This window comes from Cryptotermes secundus, unplaced genomic scaffold (assembly GCF_002891405.2).
Source record: "Cryptotermes secundus unplaced genomic scaffold, Csec_1.0 scaffold26, whole genome shotgun sequence".
In the NCBI taxonomy this organism is placed as follows: Eukaryota; Metazoa; Arthropoda; class Insecta; order Blattodea; family Kalotermitidae; genus Cryptotermes; species Cryptotermes secundus.
Window position 1 is genome coordinate 2,858,665 of NW_019743656.1, and position 21,880 is coordinate 2,880,544.

A 21,880-nucleotide genomic window follows, 5' to 3' on the forward strand; every position below is an offset into this window, starting at 1 on the left:
TATTATGGTAGCCTGCCTGTAACACAGGAAACCCGAAATAGATATTTTGAAGTGGTTCTTGCGAAAAGGAGCAGTGAAGGAATGAGTGGGATGGTATGCACCCGACTGAACCAGTGAGCACCAATAGTCATCTTCGGGGATTAGTGACCTAAAGGACTGTGATTGCTTTTAAGCAATACCAGGCACAATATAGGATATGAGCTAACAGCGGTGGCTATGAACAATACTATCTTCTGGGATATAACGTCGTGTAGCCCGTTGAAAGTCAGCTGACGTTTCGGAAGCACATGTCAGCACCATCTTCAAGGTTGAAGAATAAACCAAGTATCAAGCAGGTTGAGTTTGAACGGACCACACTGCATTATATCCCAGAAGATAGAAGAGTTAATTAGTATCATTTCACATTTTGATGTTTGAGATTCTCAAAGCGGCGACTATGAAGATTAGTACTTTTGGAATGTGACGCCGTGTAACTTAGTTTTAGACCTTGAGGACGTAGAAAGCACCAAACCGGTTGTTATAATCATAACACTGAGGATTCTTCTGCTCAGTTCGAATCCCGACCGGGGCGCCAGCTATTATGACTGACACTTCTCGTGGTTTTTCTCATGCCCTACACACAAATATCTCGATAATACCTCCAATATGACAGGGCCTTTGCATTCCAAATTATTTCCAATTCATCTGACCGCCTGCAGTTGGACGCCAAATGATCAAGCTGCTGACAGCGTCGTGAAGCAATCGACGATAAGTTCACGAAACACTTTCCTCCCATACGTAGGTAAACGTTTTAGACTACGCGACATTACATCCCAGAGAACAGTTATTCAATGTGTAGTCAGTTATCTCTGCATTTACTTCTAGGGCAACCTCTTTAGTTTAGAAGAGATAAAGCTATCCCTGTAACAAGCCGTGGAGGCCCATACAGTTGTGAGACGTCAAGGCTCCCACGTTTTCTATACAGTCGACTCACAGATGGCATTGAGGTTGCCAGCCTTACGCGTCAAGCTGTTCCTGTAACAGGCCGTGGAGGTCCATAAGGCTGTGAGACGTCGAGGCTCCCACATTTTCTAGAAAACCGATTCATAGATGGCGGCAAGGTTGTCAGCCTTTACCCCCAGGAAGATTCCTGGTACTCATTTCTGTTAGAGGCTGAGTCGACCCCAAGGCCATAGTGCGGCTGGAAGGATTAGTCAATTGAAAAAAACCAGTGACCTCGTCGGGAATCGAACCCGCGACCTCCCGCCTTGCAGCATAGTTCCTCAACCAACTACGCTATCGCGTGCCCAGCGACCTCTTTAGGTTACTAATAATAATTGTAAGCATTATTGGGTTCGAGTTTATGTGTTCATATGAAAAGGAAGCGACCATTAATTATTATGGGAATTCGTCCAAAATAAAATAACCCGCTCCCGCAGATGGAGGTAACGGTAGAGCGGTTTGACAGGACTTGTCCCGTTGTTGCAGCGAGCCTTGTGACGAGCAGTTACATCGCTCCTACTTCAGGGTCCGCAGAATAACGGTACGTCCTTCCCTGTTGTTGCAGTATTCTGGCCTGCTCGGGTTTATGGGCCTTACGCAGTTTCATTGGCGTCTTGTTCTTAGTAATTATGCCGGAGGCATGTTCATGCATTCCAATGCTTACAAGGTCTTGTGCACTTAGTTCTGTGACGCGAACAATTCTGTCATTAAACTTTATAGACTGCATCCTGTTCTGTATATAATATTAGATACTTTTTTGTATTACTGCATAACCGTCAACACAACACGAGTGGTATGGAAATAACTTCAGTGGAGATAGTAGATGTTAATATAGTCCGTGCAACCACAAAAACTTAGTAGGAGCTACGCTCAGACCCGCTCTAAGACATATAACTTTGATAGCCAAGAGAAATGCAAGAAACAAACAACAGATCGAGTTCCACAAAACTGTGTTTATAAACTACACTACAACATAAAAGTAAAAAGTAAACCTTTCCCTGTACCAGGCCGTGAAGGCCCATAGGGTTGTGAGACGCTGAGGGTCCCACATTATCTGGACAATCGGCTCAAAGATGGCGGTAACTTTGTCAGTCTTACGCTCCGGCCGTGCTTTACTCCCCAGGAAAATTATTTAATTAATTCCTGGTACTCATTTCTGTTAGAGGCTGAGTCGATCCCAGGGCCATAGTGCGGCCGGAAGGATTAGGTCAATTGAAAAAAATCCAGTGACATCATCGGGACTTGAACCCGCGACCTTCCGGCTTGTAGCATAGCCCCTCAACCAACTTAGCGGGAAATAATGCAACAACCCCCTTCAGCATACGAACATTAGATTCTAAAGGGTTCTGACGATGGTGGATGACACACAGAATTACTGGGGTTTTGGACTTGTTCCATCATCCGGAATTTTAGGTAATAGAGGATACGACGTTTCGGAAACTGGATCTGTTTCCGTCTTCAGGTTAGAAAGGAAGACACCTACTCAGTTGGGCCCCTTAGAAAGAACTAATCTCACTCACTGGCCCTAAAATTAAGGACGATGGAAAGAGTCCAAACCCCCAGTAATGCTGCATACCAACATTTGTCTGCTAAAAATTGCAGGCGACCTAACACAACTTCAAGTTTGAAATTTTAAATATCAATTTTATGGTTATATTTTTATGTCATTTATATCATATATCATTTAACATTGTATTCATTTCTAACATTTTTTTACTTTTTAAATATTGCGAACATATTCCCAAGGTATATTTGCTACAACACAGCAATCTGGTAACAAATACTGATCCGTATTGTACCCAATGTGTTTAATTACTTGAGATATATTCATTTAAGTCCTGATGATGACCACATTGTGGTCGAAACATATAGCATAGCTATATTTGTAATAAATAACTAAAATGTATATTAACATCTACTATCTCCATTGAAGATATTTCCATACCACTCGTGTTGTGTTTTGCTGACGATTATAATACAAATAAAAATAAAAAATTCTGTGATTCTTGGAATTTTGTTCCTCCCTTCCCTACGTAAATTCGTGCATTCCCAAAAAGGTAAAGTTGTCCCTGTGCGTAATTAATTTACAACTACGCCATGAAGGCGTATGGGTGAGTGGAAGTATAGATCCACATTTTCTTGACCTCGGCACTAGTTGGAGGTGAGTGGTCAGCTTCACGCCCCGGCCGATTTACCTCCGGGGAAAGAGCCTCCTGTACCCATTGGATAGGTGGCTGGGTAGGCTTCTTAACTCCATGGAGTGCGTTGCATATGGTGACGTAATAAGTGACGTGTATGTCATAGGAAGGAATACGCGTCTTGGTAATGTTTATCGTCGGACTGTAACAGCTTATCACACAACTTCTCATCGTTTTGTTAGCTCTAACAGACGTAATGAAATAGAAGCCAATTATCAGATATGGCGGAAATGTACCCCTGGCTCGAAGGGCCGGAGTCCAATGCCCAAGGCCGTGTGAACATTGACCTCTATTTGAACCATCGGCCTAACGGGACACGTACTGCTTCTGAAATCATTATCTGCCTAAGATATCTTTGGGGTGAAGGGGTATAACGCATGATTAGTGTGGTGAAAGTCACCCGACGTTTCAGAGGAAAATACTGCCTCTATTTTCAGGTCTGGAGAATTAACCAAACAAGGAACCAGCATGAAGCAGACTTCATAATGAAGCTTAACGCGTGGCTTCGCTTTCGGGTCTTTGTCTCGAGTTGATGTCGAGGGTTCTCTGACGTTTCGGCAAACCTTCCGGTTGTGATTTATAGGTTTAATGATTTTATGACGGATTTTGGCAGTTGTCATATAGCTCCCAAATTAGGCATTTTACAACTCTTGACACACTGCGTAATGCGTTTCAAACTAATTAATCTTGAATATGGCAACATCGGAAAACCTCGACTTTGGAGGCTACTAGTCCCGAAACCCGAAGCCACACTTATTTTTAGCACTTCACGCCTTGAGTAGCCAACCTTGTGGAAGGAATGTCCTGTCTCCCTAACGAGATCCCTGGTATGGGCGATTTCTGTTCCCACATTATGTTGAAAATAGAACCTAGTGATTTTCCAATGATGACGTAACTATCTACGCCACTCTCTGATGGAGACGCCTCCAAACATCTCCTTAGACGCAGCTCAGATGGACTCCATGTTTGTTCTAGAAATGACGCCGTGTCCTCTGTTTCGGAACTAATCCTGATCTGTTATAATATTGACTTCCTGAGTTATGACACCGTGTCGTCTGTTAGAGAGGAGCCGTCGTTTCGGAGGAGCATCCAACTCCGACGGTAACCGCTTCTCGTTTGCTTTAACGAGGCGCTCGGTTGCAGTCCCGGCCACAACTCTGGCTACCTTCACTGAAGTTTCCGTGGTTTTTCTGAGTCCCTCCAAGCAAATTCCGGGGTGGAATCTCAAGTCAGACCACGAGCGTCTCCTTCCACATCCTCTCCAGTTCATTGTATACTATTCGTCCTATCACTCAACGCTGATCTAGAGAGACCGAGGAAAACCACGAGAAACTTCAGTCTGTGTCGCTTTCGGGATTCCAACCGGTTACCTCCTGCATACAAGTGAGAAGTGTTACCGCTTGAGCCAGAAGGAAAATGAGGTCAAGGAGTAAGAGGCCGGTCACGGTAGCCGAGCGATCTAAGTCATGTACTGTCTTCGCTCGCTTGGAAACCGGGATCGTGGGTTCGAATCCCACTCAGGGCATGCATGTTTAGTTTGTGTGTGTTACTTTTTTCTGTGTTTGTGTACAGGTATAGGCCTTGCGACGAGCTGATCACCGCCCAAAGGGTCCTACCGAATGTGTAAGATCTAGAAAAACCGAAGTGAACGGAGAAGTTCATGGAGGTAGGCCTAGGCCCACTTGGGCTGTAGTACCAAGGTAAAAAAAAAATTAAAAAGGAGTAAGAGGGAGGAAGGAAGAAGAGGAGGAAAGGGATGATAATGGAAAGCAAATGCTAAAGAGAACAATAATGAAGAAAAGGAGAGGGTAAGTGATCCACAGTGGTACATCATTTGGTTGTGGGAGATGTCGAAGTTTCGGAGGTACATGAAGGTGGGGGCGTTGTTGACGATTCGGAGTTACGTGGCGGTTGAGACAGTGTGTACCTCCGAAACATCAGCAACATCGCCTACAACACGGTATAACAACCCAACAACAGAATTATTATTATTACTGTTGTTAAGTTTACATTCTTTTTCTGTTCTCCACGTCGTCCAGACCGGCTCTGGGGCCCACCCAGCCTCTTATCCAATGGGTACCGACGGCTCTTTCCCCGAGGGTAAAGCGGCAGAGGCGTGAAGCTGACTACTCATCTCCAAATAGTGCCGAGGTAAAGAATACGTGGCTCTATACATCCGCTCTCCCATACAAATCTTCTTGGCTTTCTGCTTAATTAGTTAAGTTATCTGCATAGTTACTGTTTCTGTTCCCGTTCAGCAATTAATCTGCAACTTTGAAGCTGACAAACGGTCGACTGGACTTCTCGCGCGGAGGGTCAGCCCTGTTGCAAGGCCGCTGTCGGTCTCATGAAACCAAAGGTCGAGCGGACAAAGACGTTTACTGATAATGGAATAGAACAGAAATAACCACCGTAACAGTAAGTAGCAATGCAGCCTTAGAGACCCACAGAGCGGTCACGATATCTAAGACAAACAAAGACCCCAGCCAATTGCAACGTCTTTTCGGCCTCTAGGGACAGCTAGAGAGAACAATAGGTATGCAATATTCAGTGCGGGTGTGTCTATGTGTCCTGATATATAATCCTGCTGTAACATCGATTTCAAATCTCGGGTCCAGAGTTCAGAGCGAAGGTTCTCAGGAAATGACACAATTTGTTGGAGGGGGGGAGAATTTCAGCCTGTTCCATCTGGCGTCTGTCCTTTCATTTATACAGGAGCTTACACTTATACGTGTATAAGGTAAAGGTAAAGAAAGTAAGGTAAATTTGTCCCTGTGCTTGATTAATTAAGCAGAACGCCATGAAGGCGTATTGGGGAGTGGATGTATAGATTCACATTTTCTTGACCTCGGCACTAGTTGGAGGTGACTGATCAGCTTGACACCCCTGCCGCTTTACCCCCGGAGAAAGAGCCCCCTGTATCCATTGGATTGGAGATTCGGTGGACCCCAAAGCCAGTCTGGAAGACGTGGAGAAGAGAAAATTCTTGACCCTACCGGCACTTGAACTCCGACCCCTTGGTCGTCCAGCCCTTAGCTAGTTGCAATACCGACTACACTATCCCAGTTCTTATATTAATTGTTACTGGAGATTCTTAGGAACTATGATATAGGCGTTGACAAAATAATAATATTAACATGTATCAGAGAGAAATGGGGTTTGAAGTTGTGAACTGGATTATTTTAACTGAGAGTTGAGGCTTTTGACGACAGTAAATATAGAGGCTATAGTGTAATGGGTCATTTTACCATGTGTCTTTCTACATAGTTACAAACGTTTCGGAGGACACTCCTGTCGCCATCTTCGGAGTTGAAATTCCTAAACCGCTAATAAAGTAACAATTTCCTTTGTAATGTTCATCATATTAACGATTTGTCTTCTCGGATATAATGCCGTGTAATCTAGTGAAAATAAACTCGATGTTTCGAAGGAATATATCGCCTGCATCTTGAAGGTAGGTACCTAAGACAAGGTAAAAGGCGCCATGAAGCTGGCAGCAAACATAGCCTCGAACCCAGCATAGTCCTCTTCATATTAACGGCAGGAAAAACTTCAAATCTCATAAAGACAGCCGATACGTGAGACCAATCATTTGACTCAGAATTACTGAGTTTTTGGACTTTCTCCATCGGCCCGTATTCTAGAAAATAGAAAACACGACGTTTCGGAAACTGGATCTGTTTCCATCTTCAAGTGAGGGGGGTGAAGACACCTACTCATTTGGGTCCCTTACAAAGAGCCTTCACTTGATGACGGAAACAGATCCAGTTTCTAGAATACCGAACGATGGAGCTCGGGGCACGCGGTAGCGTAGTTGGTTGAGACACTATGCTACAAGCGGGTTCAAGTCCCGATGAGGTCATTGGATTTTTTTCAATTGACCTAATCCTTCCGGCCGCACCATAAATCCTGGGGTTGACTCAGCCTCTAACAGAAATGAGTACCAGGAATTAATTAAATAATTTTCCTGCCGAGTAAAGCGCGGCCAGCGCGTAAGGCTGACAACCTTACCGCCATCTTTGAGCTGATTGTCTAGATAATGTGGGACCCTCAACGTCTCAAAACCCTATGGGCCTTCACGGCCTGGTACAGGGATAGCTTTATTTTTTACTTTACCAAACGATGGAGCTCTTTTTAAGAAACTCAACTGAGTAGGAGTTTTCACCCCTTCACTTGAGGACGGATACAGACACAGCTTCCGAAACGTGTGTTTTCTATTTTCTACAATACCGGAGGATAGACAAAGACCAAAGTCCAAGAACCCAGTAATTATGAGTGTCACGCCACCGCCAGAACCCTTTAGAATCTAATAATGTACCTGTAACTAAGCGGTCGAAGTTACAGACGCATCCTTACAGTTGTCCTTTAAGTCTCGGGACTAACTGTAAAACACAATAATAGCGAAGGTTGGCAAATCCTGTGGTAGTTCCGCATTTCCTGCTTCAGATGTGTATGTCTCTTCCATTGGGTTAGGGGCAACCCAACCTAACCACACCCATTGTTTCTTTTACCCTTTCTCGTCATGCCCACCCTGTTGCACTAGGATTGTCAACAGCATCCTTCACTGGTGGTCAGTGTGAAAGTGGGTCACAGATGACACCCTTTGTTGTAAGCCCAGGCACGTCTGACAACCCGCGAATATCCTTCTATAGTCGCCCCATCCCCACCGGCCAATTCATGGCTACCAACCCAATAAAAGGAAAAGTTGTCCCTGTGCTTACCGAATTAAGCACGCCGCCATGAAGGCGTATGGGGGGAGTGGATGTATAGATCCACATTTTCTTGACCTCGACACTAGTTGGAGGTGAATGGTCAGCTTCATGCCTCGGCCGCTTTACCCCCGGTACCCATCGCATAGGAAGCTGGGTGGGCCCCAGTGCCAGTCTGGAAAACGGGAGAGGAGAAAATGTTTGCCCCTACCGGGACTTGAACTCCGACCCCTCGGCCGTGCAGTCCGTAGCCAGTCGCTATACCGACGGAGCTATCCCGGAAAAAGGAAAACACTGAGATGAAAAGCTGCCCAAATGTCAACCCATCATAAATCCCATTTGACCATCCTGTAAATAAACATAGTGCAGCCGGTGTAAAGACTGGCCACGGGCTGGACGACAGAGAGTTCGTAGTTCAAGTCCCGGTAGAGGCAAAAATTTTCTCTTCATGTTTTCCAGATGAGTTCTGGGGCCCACCCATTCTCCTATCCAATGGGTGCCAGGGGTAAAGCGACCGGGGCATGAAGCTCACCACTCACTTCCAACTAGTACCAATGTCAAGAGAATGTGGATATATACATCCACTGCACCATACGTCTTCATGGCGTAGTGCTGAAATAGTTAAGCACAGGGGTTTTGGACTTTACCCACTGCAGTTTGGTCTTCGACTCACTTCCTGGAAGTGGCAGGTAAGGACCAACAATGGATACCCACCCTCAATTGTGTTTGCGTCTTGTACTGCCTTGTATTCCAGGCCATATAAACCCTCAAATCCCACGACTAATAAAAGTACTGGTAATTATTGTGAAGAGGAAAGATGTGGAATTCCATATTTTGAAAGGTTATTTGCGGATGTTTTATTTTGCGTTTAAATCGCGTTTCATGGGCTCCGTGACTTTCACCATTGAAGCATAGAGCTGCAACAGTTGTCGATATTCTGAGAACTGCGCCTCCTCCGGCATCGGCTCTCTCTCTCTCTCTCAGCAGCAACGGACGGGCTTATCAGATGAACAGTTCTAAGTGCAGGACGGACAAACATGTCACAGTTACCTCGGCGTTGTCACATGTTGCGGTTCTGGTGTGTAACCTCCTTCGTCAGGGATATGACGCCGTGACTCACTGGCTGGAGTTGAGTCATCACCACCCTCTAGTTTCCTTTCTTCACGGAAAGAACCCTGATAACTAATGTATTTTATTTTATGGAATCCGATATTTTGGTTATGTGTCGTGAAACAGAAACCTCACGGCCTATTCTGTTCTCTTTTCCTGAAATTCTGTACGTATTTCTCATCTAATATCTCAGGCAGTATAGTGGCCTGCTAAGGGGCTGGAAGGCCGTGGTTCGATTCCCGGCAGGGACAAGAGATTTTTCTGTTCTACACAGTGTTCGTACTGGCTCTGAGGACTCATTCAACCTCCTATCCAATGGTTACTGGAGCGTCTTTCTCTGGGGGGCAAAGCGGCTGGAGCGTGAAGCTGACCACTCACCTCCATCTAGTGCCGAGGTAAAGAAAGGTGGCGCTATACCTCCACTACCCCATACGTCTTCATGGAATGATGCTTAATTACTTAAGCACAGATAAATTTACTTTAACCTCACTCGTTTCGTTCATTCTTGCTAGAAATGCTGCTTATCGAATCCTCTTGAATTCAATCGACCGGTAATATTTGGCGAACAGTTTTCTCCCCAGCGTTCAGACCAACTCTGGGACCCACCCAGCCTCCTATGCATGGGTCCTTTCTCTGTGGTTAAAGCGGTCAAGGCGTGAAGCTTAACGCTCGCCTCCATCTATTGCCAAGCTTCATGGCGTGGTACTTATTTTAGCACATGGACGATTTTTGTGGCGCCGTGTGGTCTTACAGAAGTTTCGGAAGAACGCAAGCAAGGGGCGGCAGCAACGGCAAGTTTATTTCTGGCAATGAGCTAACAGAATTACGCGACACATTGGCAAGCCAGGAGACCTGTCATGTGAAGTGAAAGTCACGTATCACAAGGTGAAACTTCTTCAGGGCGAAATATGGAAACAGTTTTCTTCTCCTACCTACTAGACGGCACGGTGTCATAACCCAGAGTACGAAAATCAAATGGTGGGCTTTTGTGATGATGATGATGCTTCAGGTTTTCTCGACTGGCCTGTAGCCGACTTCACGGCGTCACACCCGAGGACATAGTACTTCTAATACAAAATATGAAAACGTGTACAGAGGCATCATACTGTTGCTAGCTGCCTGAATGCTTTGTGATAACAAAGTTAGTAAAGGTCACGACAGTGACGGGATGGGGGAGGGGGAGAAGGACGGATTGGCGTCAATCGTTAAGTGTCTAAGACTTTGAATACCTGCTCGACCATTAACTTCTCAAGATAGAATGTTTGCAAATAGCTTTCTGGGAATTAAGTCATATACTAATGGATAGTTAGGAGCCGGGGTAGTGTAGTCGGTATAGCGACTGGCTGAGGGCTGGACGACTGAAGAGTCGGAGTTCGAGCCCCGGTACGGTCAAGAATTCTCTCCAGATCCTCCATACTGGCCCTGGAGCCAACCCGACCTCCTATCCGATGGGTACCCGGGCTCTTTCCCTGGAGGTAAAGCGGCCGGGGCGTGAAGGTGACCACTCACCTCAAGTTAGTGCCGAGGTCAAGAAAATGTGGATCTGTGCATCCACTCCCCCATACGCCTTCATGGCAGTTAAGCACAAGGACAACTTTACCTTTTTGCCTTTTTACTAGTGGATAGTTTTGTTATCCTCCTTAGCCTTTCAAGGAAAATATCCTATTAAAGTACAACCGTAATTAAAGATAAAGTAATTGCGAAAGTGTGTCATTTCTGTTCTCCTGGCTGCCATTATGTCCCTTGTTTTAACAATATTCAAAATGATATATATTATAATGTACGAGTAATCTTATCTATGGGACTGTACATAGGACATGCTAGATTTGATCTTCTCACAGCTGTGATTACGAAGAATATAATTTCATATAGTCCGTTGAAGCTTTACCGACGTTTCGGAAACATATTTCGCCTTCATTGTCAGGGTCGTACTATAAGTCAAGACAGAAACAAGCGTGCTTGCCACCTGCTTCCACGCTGTATTTTTTCACTAAGCTTATTATTCGACCCCGAATATAGAGGCTACACGTTCCTCCAAAACGTCGGCTCGTTTTCAACGGATTACACGGCGTTATATCCCACAAGATAAAACTACTCAACATTTGACACATATAAGTAGGAATTATATTCAAATAAAATTTAATAAAGCCGGTCACAGTGCCCCGCCGTCTGACATGAACTGTCTTCGCTCGCTCGGACCCTGATATGGTGGGTTCGAATCCCACTTAAAGTATAGATGTTGGGTATGTGTATGCGTTTGTTCTGTGTTTGTACTGTCCTGTGTGTAGGTAGCGACCTTGCGACGGGCTGATCGCTCATCCAGTGAGTCCTACCGTCTGTGAAAAATGATTACGGAACCGAATAAGAGGCCTGGGCCCCGAATGGGCTGAGAGCCATTAAAAAATTAATAAAACGATGTATTTCCCAGTGTATCTAAACGGAAGTGGCATTTTAGAGCAAAGAGGCTGGTATGATTTTTCATTGTAGGAATTGGAGCTATGAGTCAACACAAGAAATAGCGACGTTAAAACCAAATGAAAGAATACTGTTTGAAGGAAATGGGAACAGAGCAGAGCGAGAAATGGCAAGCATGTTTTGGGCGAGATGGTGGACGACAGAATTCCAAAATCAGTAACGAAATAAAAATTTAGTGGAAGAATATGAACACAGATTGGAGAGCTTCCTTTGTCTAAATATGAAGGAGAAGGACAAAGACATCCTGCATAGACTTGGAGAATAATGTGAACGCTATGTTTCAGTTCTGTTCCACCATTCATATCTCCAAACTTTTTCCATTTTAGCGACACCTGATAGCAGTGATGTTGACAACAGACTAATTAAATAACTCCATAGAACAGATTCCTCCTTTAGAATCTAATGGTGGCTCATCTGTTCAAAAAATCTTCGCCTTTTATGGAAGTAGATAATTCATTTGTATCCTGCCCCTGGTCCTTATGCTGAGACAGGTGAATCCAGTGCCCAGTTTCACACAGTTACTGTAAAATACATTGTAATAGTATCCTCACATCTATGTCTAGGCCGCCCAAGTGGTTTCTTTCTTGCAGGTTTTGCAGCGAAAGCTTTTCTTCCCTCAAGCAGTCTTGACGCTCGGCAATGATGGAGAAACACGCAAGTCTTGAGAAGACGCGATTCACTACGGTCAAGACTTATTCCTGTTTTGTACGAAGATCGTATGACTGTCCTATAGAATCTACGGTAACCTTTACGCCATTCCCTTTTCCAACCCCTCCGGCTCCACCAAGAGTATTTAGCAACTCATTATAAACAACTTCACCACGAATGTGTACTGCTTATAGCAAAAACATTTTTCAGACATGAATCATATAACCGAATCCGTGAAAAACTAATGAACTGTTATAAGTTCTGTCTTATGGGATATAATGCCGTGTAGTCCGTTGAAAGGTAACCAGTATTTCGGAGGAATATGTGTCTTCCATCTTCAGGGTCGAATAACGAATAATAAGCCAAGCAAGAAACAGCGTGAAAGGAGGTGGCAGCCAAAGAAGTGTAGTTCAGTAGAACTGATACCAAAGATTCCGAGACACGTCTCCATTGCTTTTACAGTGAAGATGGAGGCAGCAGGTTCTTCCGAAATTTTTATATTTCTGTATCTGACTACACGGTATCACTTCCCAGAAGAGTATAATTTTAAGTCTTAGATTAATCGGACATGTAGCACAAATACTTTATAGTTCTGTAGAATTTGACTGGAAAATATATTATGCGATATAACCCCGTGTATTCTGTTAAAGTCAGCCGACGTTTCGAAGGAACATATTGCCTCCATCTCAAGGTCAGAACTCTGCTTGACACCTACGTTCACGAGGTCAGAACTCTGCTTGACACCTACGTTCACGATGGATCCCTTCTTGGTATTCTTTAACCCTGAAGACGGAGACGACATATTTTTCCGAAACGTCGGTTGACTTTCAACGGCCGACACGGCGTACTCTTTAATATAGTGATAGGCTGCAGGCTTGACAGCCAATGAATAAGTGTTCGATTTCCGACAAGGGAATCTGATGTTCGTCTTTCTCAAAGCCTTCATATCAGTTCTGGGGCCCACCTAGCTTTCAATCTAGGGGGTTCTGGGGGCTGTATTTCTGGGGGTTAAACTGACCACTCACTTCCTTCTAGTGCCAAGGTCAAGGATAGTGAAGCTATACCTCCATTGCCCCATACATCTTCATGGCATGGTGCTTAATCATTTAACACAATGACAACGTTACCTTTTATAGGACAGCTTTACCTAAACTGTAGCTATCACTTGTGGAAAGTTTCGAATCCCTCCTCCTAAGCTCTGCTCCGATATTGACCGTAGCGCCCTGCTTCGTCGGCAACTTCTCTATCATATCTGTTGGCAGGAGCAATCTATGTGAAATTTGCAGGCGTTTTAGCCAGCAAAACACGCAATGTTATTGGTGACGTCAGTCTCATGGTTTCCGATATGTAAACACCACCCCATTTAGACAGACAACAGAAGCAGAATATCCTGTCTTCCTGTATATGACGCTATGTAGTCTGTTACTTGTTTACCGACGTTTCGGAGGAACGTACTGCCCCAATTTTCAGGGTGGAAGAGTAAATCTTGCAAGTAACCAGCAAATAGCAAACAAGCATTATTTCTCCGAAAGGTTAGTAAATTCCTACCAGACTGCACGGCATCAAATGCTAAACGATAGTACTCTTCAAAGCCATTGCCGCGAGAAACTCAAATGTAACATTACATAACAGATTATGGTGTTTTGGGTTTTGGCACTGTGTAAGCTTGGAGATGAATGTCGATGTTTCGGAGGGACATACTGCTTCTGTCTTCAGATTCTACTCGGTTAGGGTGAGAATTTGACCAGGTTATATAGGTAGCGTGATATACACCTACCGGACTATACGGTATCGCTATCCGAACACTCGCCGTAGCGAAAACCCGAAGAAGACCTTTTGCAGTATATATCACTAGACGCCGAGGTTAATAGAATTCCATTCTGTGGGCCACAGGAATCTATTGGTTCTCTTATAATCCCGCCGCAGGGCTCCCAATCCCATATCCTATAATTTTTACCTTCACGGCTTACCCTGAAGATGGAGGCAGGCACTTAGGGGCTTGCCAAGATAATATCATGAAGTAAGTCACGACCGCTTTCATTAAAATCCTTACACAAATTACCATTCCTGCTTCCGCGACATGCTGTGTGTGATACATTGTCCATAAATATCCTAAAAATTTGTCTATTTTCAAACGTAGACATTCTAGGAGTCTCTGAAATAACTATATACAGCATAGTCCTTCTCAAGAAGCTAACAGTCACTCAGCTGGTCAATAAATTCTCCGTCCTTTATATAACACAAAAGTTATTACCGCCCCTGGTCCCTATCCTGAGCCAGTTGAATCCATACAATATCCTCATTCCCTGCTTCTTCAAAAAAGTAAGATAGTCATCCATCTGCTTAATTAAGCACCACGCCATGAAGACGTATGGAGGGAGTGGTGATATATTTTCACTATTCTTGATCTCGATACTAGATGAAGGTGAGTGTTCAGCTTCACCCTCTGGCCACTTCATCCCAGGGAAAATAGCCTCCGGTACCCATTGGATGATACTGAATGGATCCCAGAGCCGGTCTGAACACTGTGGAGATTTATATATGTATATATATATATTTCTGACCACCCCATTAAACTACATTCCCCTCCGACCTGTTCCTCCATTTATTCACCAGGAAGTATGAATGTTTCCGAAACGAGCTGTACTACCAGGCCTATTTAGTCCTTAAGGAAGGCACGCGTCACTGTTGCCAAAAATAACCCCTTCTCTTGACCATCCCCCACCCTCTAGACGGTGATTGGCTGGCAAGGGTTGTCCGCACTATCGGCATCATCTGTTATGATCGACAGAGCTTCGAACATTCAGACAGAACTCTTTAAGTCTGCATAGTGGCTAGTTGGCTTGTCGCAGGTACATTCTTCGGCAGTGGTTCTCCATCTGTTTCCTGGTAAGTCTAATTAATCTTTACTAAATTCAACGTATCAGACAGCATTGTATTCCAGACAACAGAACTATTCAGCCCAGTCGCTGTTTAAATTATAAAACAGATTCAAGTGACAGCCTTGGCATTTTTCTGTCTTCTACATTTTGGAAAACAAATTTCTTTCATATATACAGTTTACACACTGTAGTCAATGGGAACTCAGTCTGGTTCGTGTTTATGGAGAATGTGGAAAAGATTAAATTATTTCTATTTTCATGTTTCTTCTTTATTTACAGTTTTAAAGATACAGATCTTGAGAATACATTTTTAAAATATCCAGTGCTTAATAATTGTCAGTGAAAAGATTTCTTACATAACAGGTGGACAGTCTATACAAGCCTTCTTTATGCTCGTTTATTTTATCTTAAAGATTTTATGCTAAACTTAATTTTTAGATGTTACGGAAGTGGCTGTTGAATTCAGACAGTTCTCTATTTTACCATATTATGGCATGATATGTAAAGCGTAAAATTCGAGACGCTTTGGTGGTATGTGTTAAACTTCTTAAAACTGTACTTTTTTTTAAGTATTCGCAGAACTTAAAAAGTTTGTGGAAGGCACGGAACTGACTTTTGAATTCAGACACTTTTGCTTCATTCGCATTACGGTATTGTATGGAAAAACCTAAAATTTAAACACTCTGACAATATGTAGCGAACCTTCTCAAACTGATACTTTTTTTTAGAAATATTTGCTAAATTTAACAATTCTCAAACAAATTTTACTTTGCCATGTTGCCGTATTTTACTGAAAGCGCAAAATTTGAGACAGTCTGCCGATCGCGGTGGCCGCGCGGTCTAAGGCATGAACTGAATTAGCCAGCTAAACACTTGGGCCGTGGGCCCGATCCAACTCCAGGCGTGAATGTTTGCGTTTGTGTCCAGTGTCGTCCTGTGTAGAGAGCGGACGTTCGGCCGGCTGGTCCCTCTCCCAAAGAGTCCAACCGACTGTAGCGCCCAGAAATTATTATTATTATTGACACGCTATGCCAAATAAACTTTAAAAACTATCTCTGTGCTTAATTAATTAGCCGCCACAACATAAGTCGTATGGGGGGAGTGAAGTTATAGCTCCACACATTCTTAATCTCTGCACTAGATGGAGATGAGTGGTCAGCATTAAGTACAGTCTATTTACCCCCTCCCCTCGGAATAAGTCCCCGGTACCTTTGGATAGGAAGTTAGGTGGGCCACTCAGCTGGTCCGGAAGCTGTGGGGAAGAGAAAAATGTCTTGCGCCTGCCGGGAATTAAACACCAATTCCTCGATCGTGCAGCATGTACCATGGTCACTATGCCGACTTCTGTGATTCTGACTGTTGCAGACGATCTGGTAATCTGTCAAATGTCTTAAACTTTTCTAGAAAATATTTACTTTTGTATGTTATGGACTGACTGTTGAATTCAAAGAATTTTGTGCCCTACCATGTTAGGTGTTCTGTGGAGAACGCAGTTCTGAGAAACTCTGACCTGTATGGAACATTTCAAAACCGTAGCTCTGTTTTTGAACATGTTTGTTAAACTTCACGTCTTATTCTTTACAATTTCTCTTTGGTATAAAAGTAACATCCCCCCGATGTCTCTACTTTGACGTAGTGGAGGGACTTGCGTGGTCAAATGACCCTGAGAGCTATGTCGGCGGTAGGATAGTACTGGTAGAGCCACCCATGCCGGACAGGCCGAAGGGGATGACCCAGACTAAAAGAGATACCCTGGTCCTCCAGGTTGAGGGTTGGGCGAGAGGCTGACGACCTCTCACCTTAAAATAAATACAAATGTCTCGAAACCTGGAATCAAGCCTCGGAAACCTCAACAGAATGGAAGACGACAATTGGCAAAGAATATGGACTACTCTCTAGGTATGGGTGTAAGGAGCTGGAAGAGAGTAGCGCAGGATAGAGAGGAATGGAGGGGCTTCCTAAGGGAGACCAAGGCCCGACATCGGGCAGTTTCGCCATAGAAGAAGAAGAAGTAACATAAACGAAAGACCGCGACATAGCTCAAGCGGTTAGTCGCTGGCTTCCCACCGCGGGGGTCCGGGTTCGATTCCGGGTCTCGTCAAGTGGGATTTATGGTGGACAAAGTGGCAGTGGGGCAGGTTTTCTCAGAGTACTTCAGTTTCCCCTACCAATCTTCATTCCACCAAATTCATCATCACCCGAGGCAGGCTACAATAGGCCAATCAGTGGCCGCCGTGCCGAGTGGACCCAGCTGGATTCCACTCCTATTAAGCGAATTTAAAAATAAAACATAGACGAAATAAGACACATTTCTTAGACACTCCATTTTTATTTACTTATGGAGCTGAGACCTTCTTGAGAAGCCGCTACTTAAGAATTTTCCAGCATTTTATGGAACTCAAATGTTCATTACCTTGTTCACAAGAGCCCTGCTCTGGTTCCTATCCTGAGCCAGCTCAATACAATCCATACCATCCCATCCTCTCTCTCTTTAAGATCCATATTCGTATTGTCCATCCACCTATACCATGGTCTTCCAGTGGTCTCTTTCCTTCTGGCTTTCCCACCAGTATCCTATATGCATTTTTTATGCTTTTGGACAGCTGACTAGAAGACAAAAGGTTCTGGACTGAATGGTAGCAAGCATTACCCGAGTTCAATCGCCTCTTAATTTCCTCCTGAATCAGGTTTTGATTTGTTATCGTTTCCAAATATCTGAACTGTGCCACATTTTCAAAACATCTGTTTCCCATCTTTATATCATGAATTTGCCCTACATTCTGCTGATGAGGCAGCAACATATACTTGGCTCAATTTTTATTTATCATGAAAAATAGCACGGAAATAAATTATGCATTTTCCGTTTAACATGGATCCCTCTGAAAATGCAGAGCTAGTGATGTATGCATAAACGTTATCTTCTGCGCCCTGACACCATTAGCTTCCCTCATCACTGAGAGGTGTCCCTTTATTGCACTCTCATCTTTTCTAAAAAAAACTTCTGGTATAGCAACTAGGTAATTGGATGGACGACCGAGGAATCTGGGCTCTATTTCCGGTAGAGGAAATACATTTCTTCTCTTCTCCACAGTTTCAAGACCGGCTCTGGGACCCACCCAGTTTATCTGTTAGGTACAAGGGGGGGACATGAAGATTGCCACTCAAAATTCATGTAATACCAACGTTAGGAATGCTGAAACTCTACCTCCACTCCCCCATATGCCTTCAGACGTGGTGCTTAAACACAGGGATTACTTTACTTTTACTCCATGGAAATAATTCGTTTCTTGAGAAGCCAACAGTTGCTCAGCTACTCAAAAGTATGCAGCATTACATGAAGCCTGATGGTTCATTATTCTGTTCACAACTGCTGACCAACGGTCCCAATCCTGAGCAAGATTAACCTAGTCCACATCCTCCAAACCTGTTTCCTTAAGATTAATTTTGTTAATATCCCATCTACGAATACATCTCTTGCTATCTCTGATTTCCCTGTTCCTCTCCCATGTATGCTACATGACCTGCTCTGCCCATCCAATTCATTTGATCACCCTAATTATATTTGGTGAGGATCTCCTGTTATGTCACTGTGGGAAGTGCTGTTACATCACCGCAGGGGAGGGGACAGTGTTGCCTGGCCTGTTACCATAGCAGCGAAATTTTCTCCGATGCTATTACGTCACCATTGGAGGGGGGTGTCCTGCATACCGCAAATACATCACATTATTAAGTATTCTCCAGCCCAATCTTACTTCCTCTTCTTCAGGTCCAAGTATTCCGTTCATCACCCTGTACTCAGGCGCCCTGAAACTATTCTCCCTTTAAGAGGCCCAGTTTCATGCCCATACAAGATTACAGACAAACTTACAGTTTCTTGTGCTTCAATCTTTTTCTTTTGTAAAAAAAAACAAGGGTTTCTGACACAGTTGACTTTTTGGACATCATCCATTGTTTTTTATTTTTTAGCTTTTCAGACACTGAACTGAAAGGTACAAGCAATTCCCAAATTTAATCTCTTGATTTCTTCATGAATGCAATTTTGACTTAGCTTCATTCACAATTTCTTTTGCGAAGATATCGAAACATTTATTAACTGTTTTTGTTCTCTGATTTTTTTGCTGTATCAAAATATAAAAAGTCCTAACTATTTCCTTCACTTGGAATGAGCATTTGATAGAATATAACTGAAAACGAAACAATATTGTTAAGTGTGTGTATATTTATCACCATTCAGTCCAGAACCTTTTGTCTTCTTGTCTGTTGTCCAGAAACATAAAAAATAGAATATATAAAACTATAATTTTGCCTGTGGTTCAGTATGGGTGTGAAACTTGTTCTCTGACATTAAGGGAGGAACATAGACTGAGGGTGTCTGAGAACAGGGTGTTGAGAATATTTGGACCAAAGAGAGATGAAGTCGCAGGAGGTTGGAGAAAACTGCATAATGAGGAGCTTCATAACTTGTACTCTTCTCCAAGTATAATTAGAATGATCAAGTCAAGGAGGATGAGGTGGGTAGGTCATGTAGGGCGAATGGGGGAGACAAGGAATGCGTATAGGATATTGGTGGGAAAGCTAGAAGGAAAGAGACCACAGGCGTAGGTGGGTGGACAATATTAGAATGGATCTTAGAGAGATAGGATGGGATGGTATTGATTGGATAGATCTGGCACAGGATAGGGACCAGTGGAGGGCTCTTGTGAACACAGTGATGAACCTTCGGGTTCCATAAAATGCTGGGAAATTCTTGAGTAGCTGCAGAATTGGCGACTCCTCAAGAAGGGCTCAGCTCCATGAGTAAGTAAGTAAGTGTATATTTATCTTTTTATCCAAAGTAATTTATATGCTTAACATTCTTTCGTTTATGTCATTGATGTATTCGTTTCCTTCCACAGCAATATTATGGTTTCCCTACATGCGCAGCTGCCATCCAATTTGAGCACAGGATTACAGCAATTCTCATCAATGGAGTACAGTCATCGACCTGCTGACTTTTCATCACCAGGCTCACAAGACTATCGTCAACATACAGATGATGCCCTAGATCTCAGTATTCGCAGTCGTAAAGAGGAAGCAGTCATTGCACAAGACTGCTGTACGCCACCTACAGACATTTCTTTAAATCATAGTCAGCCTTCAACATCATCTTTTCGTCCTTTTATAAAATACCCCCACATTCCACAGACTGCCAGTGTGATTAGTAGACATCCTCAGCTGCTTCTGCAGCCCTCTAATCCAGTCTCCCCACCCTTGGTTCCAGATATGTGTTCAGTACCATCTCCTCGTTATATGCCATTGCATTCAGTTGCTATCCCTTCCACTTCTAGAGATATGCAGCCAGCCCCCTCTTTCCCACAGTATGTGATGTTCCATCGCACACCATCCACTGAGGAGCCACCAACCACACAAGAAGTTCCAACACCTGGAAATAGCTCATCAAATTACAGCTTACCAGGATTATCACCTTCACCTCTCGGACTCCAGCTACCGGCATTTCAGATTACTGGGAACGATCTACCAGACATGCCAGTAACAGCTGGAAATCCAGCAAAGAAATTTACAAGACCATTTAATGCAATACCAGTCCATTTGGAAGAGCCCAGTGGTGCAACAGGTGAATCATACACGGAGTACAGGAATAGGGTGTTGGCTTTTCTAGAAGCCGCAAAGAGGAACGGTGAAAGTAAAAAGAGTGCCCCAGTACCAAAGCACACACCAAGTCCACAGCAGTCACCATCCACAGAAGGAACTCCTTCAAATGGAAAAGATGCAGCATATCTGTTAAAACGGAAGAAAAACAATGCTGCGGCAAAGCGGTCACGAGATCTCCGCAGGGCAAAAGAGGATGAACTCGCAATCAGGGTGTCATACTTGGAGCGAGAAAACAAGGCATTGAGATGTCTACTCATGCAACACCAAGACTGGAAATATCATGTTGTCTGCAGAAACTGCAGACATAAGACATTTTAAGTGCTTCAGAGTGTTTAGTTGTGTGTGGAGATGGAGTCCTGCGTACAAAAATCTGACCATGTGACCATTGTTTATATTACATTTTTGGTGATGAAATAATGTTCGATAAACCGGAAGTCAACTATGATGATCAAAATGATCAAAAATATTAGGAAGGAATGAGTATAAGTGATTTGTTGTCAGGATAATGATTTTTGCTGCATTGCAATAAAGTATTTATCTCTGAAACGTGCAGAAACTGATGGCTGATTTATCAGATTTTTAATCATCCATAAGAAATATTTTTAAATTGTGCCTTACATCATTTCTGCACCAAGACTGTTACTGCTGTCAGACTTGCTTTGCTAGTTATGCCATTACTGCATACAGAGAATTAATTTTATATACTCATACATTTATTGAGTTTTATATATTTTATTCACATTGACCACATCGATGATTTCATCATACAACTAAATTCAGATGAAATGACATGTATAAATTAAAATGTAAATACAGTATAATAATATGTACATACTAACATAGTAAATAAAACTAGCATGTCTACTGAATTATGATAAACAAGGTTAAATACACTGCAGAATGTAAACACCAATCACAGGCAGTGAAACATAATATATTAACAAAAAATATACCAAAGAATGTAGCTTCCCAAATGGAGTGTGTCATCATAGCCTTGTAAACATATATGTTCTCATGCTCTCGTGGGATGCTATGCTGTGCAGCGTAACAGGGCATAACATCCCACAGGGCTATGATCTTAATATCCAACCTCAAATCTCATATATTGTAAATAAATTTATTCACAAATTTTAATATCTGATGCTATTAAAATGGATCTGTATTGACAGTTTTCTCATACACACACCAGTATAAATTTGTTCCAGAGTAGCTCTGTCAATATAGA

At 43.3% G+C, this 21,880-nt stretch overlaps 1 protein-coding gene across 2 annotated transcripts; it reads left to right on the forward strand.

Annotated features, from left to right (window-relative positions):
• The first annotated feature begins 13,920 nt into the window (after positions 1-13,920).
• LOC111874187 (proline-rich receptor-like protein kinase PERK2) lies at positions 13,921-21,880 on the forward strand. Of its 2 annotated transcripts, none has more exons than XM_023869473.2 (2): positions 13,921-15,010; positions 19,899-21,880. In XM_023869473.2, the coding sequence occupies exon 2, from the start codon at positions 19,906-19,908 to the stop codon at positions 20,971-20,973; it is 1,068 nt and encodes a 355-aa protein (XP_023725241.1). In that variant the 5' UTR covers positions 13,921-15,010; positions 19,899-19,905; the 3' UTR covers positions 20,974-21,880. The 2 variants fall into 2 exon arrangements, with proteins under 2 accessions (XP_023725241.1, XP_023725242.1); XM_023869474.2 differs by lacking the exon at positions 13,921-15,010 and adding an exon at positions 16,134-16,376.

Bases quoted from the DNA above. Each gene is read 5' to 3' on its own strand.
- LOC111874187 (XM_023869473.2), top strand. From the start codon at position 19,906: ATGGTTTCCCTACATGCGCAGCTGCCATCCAATTTGAGCACAGGATTA.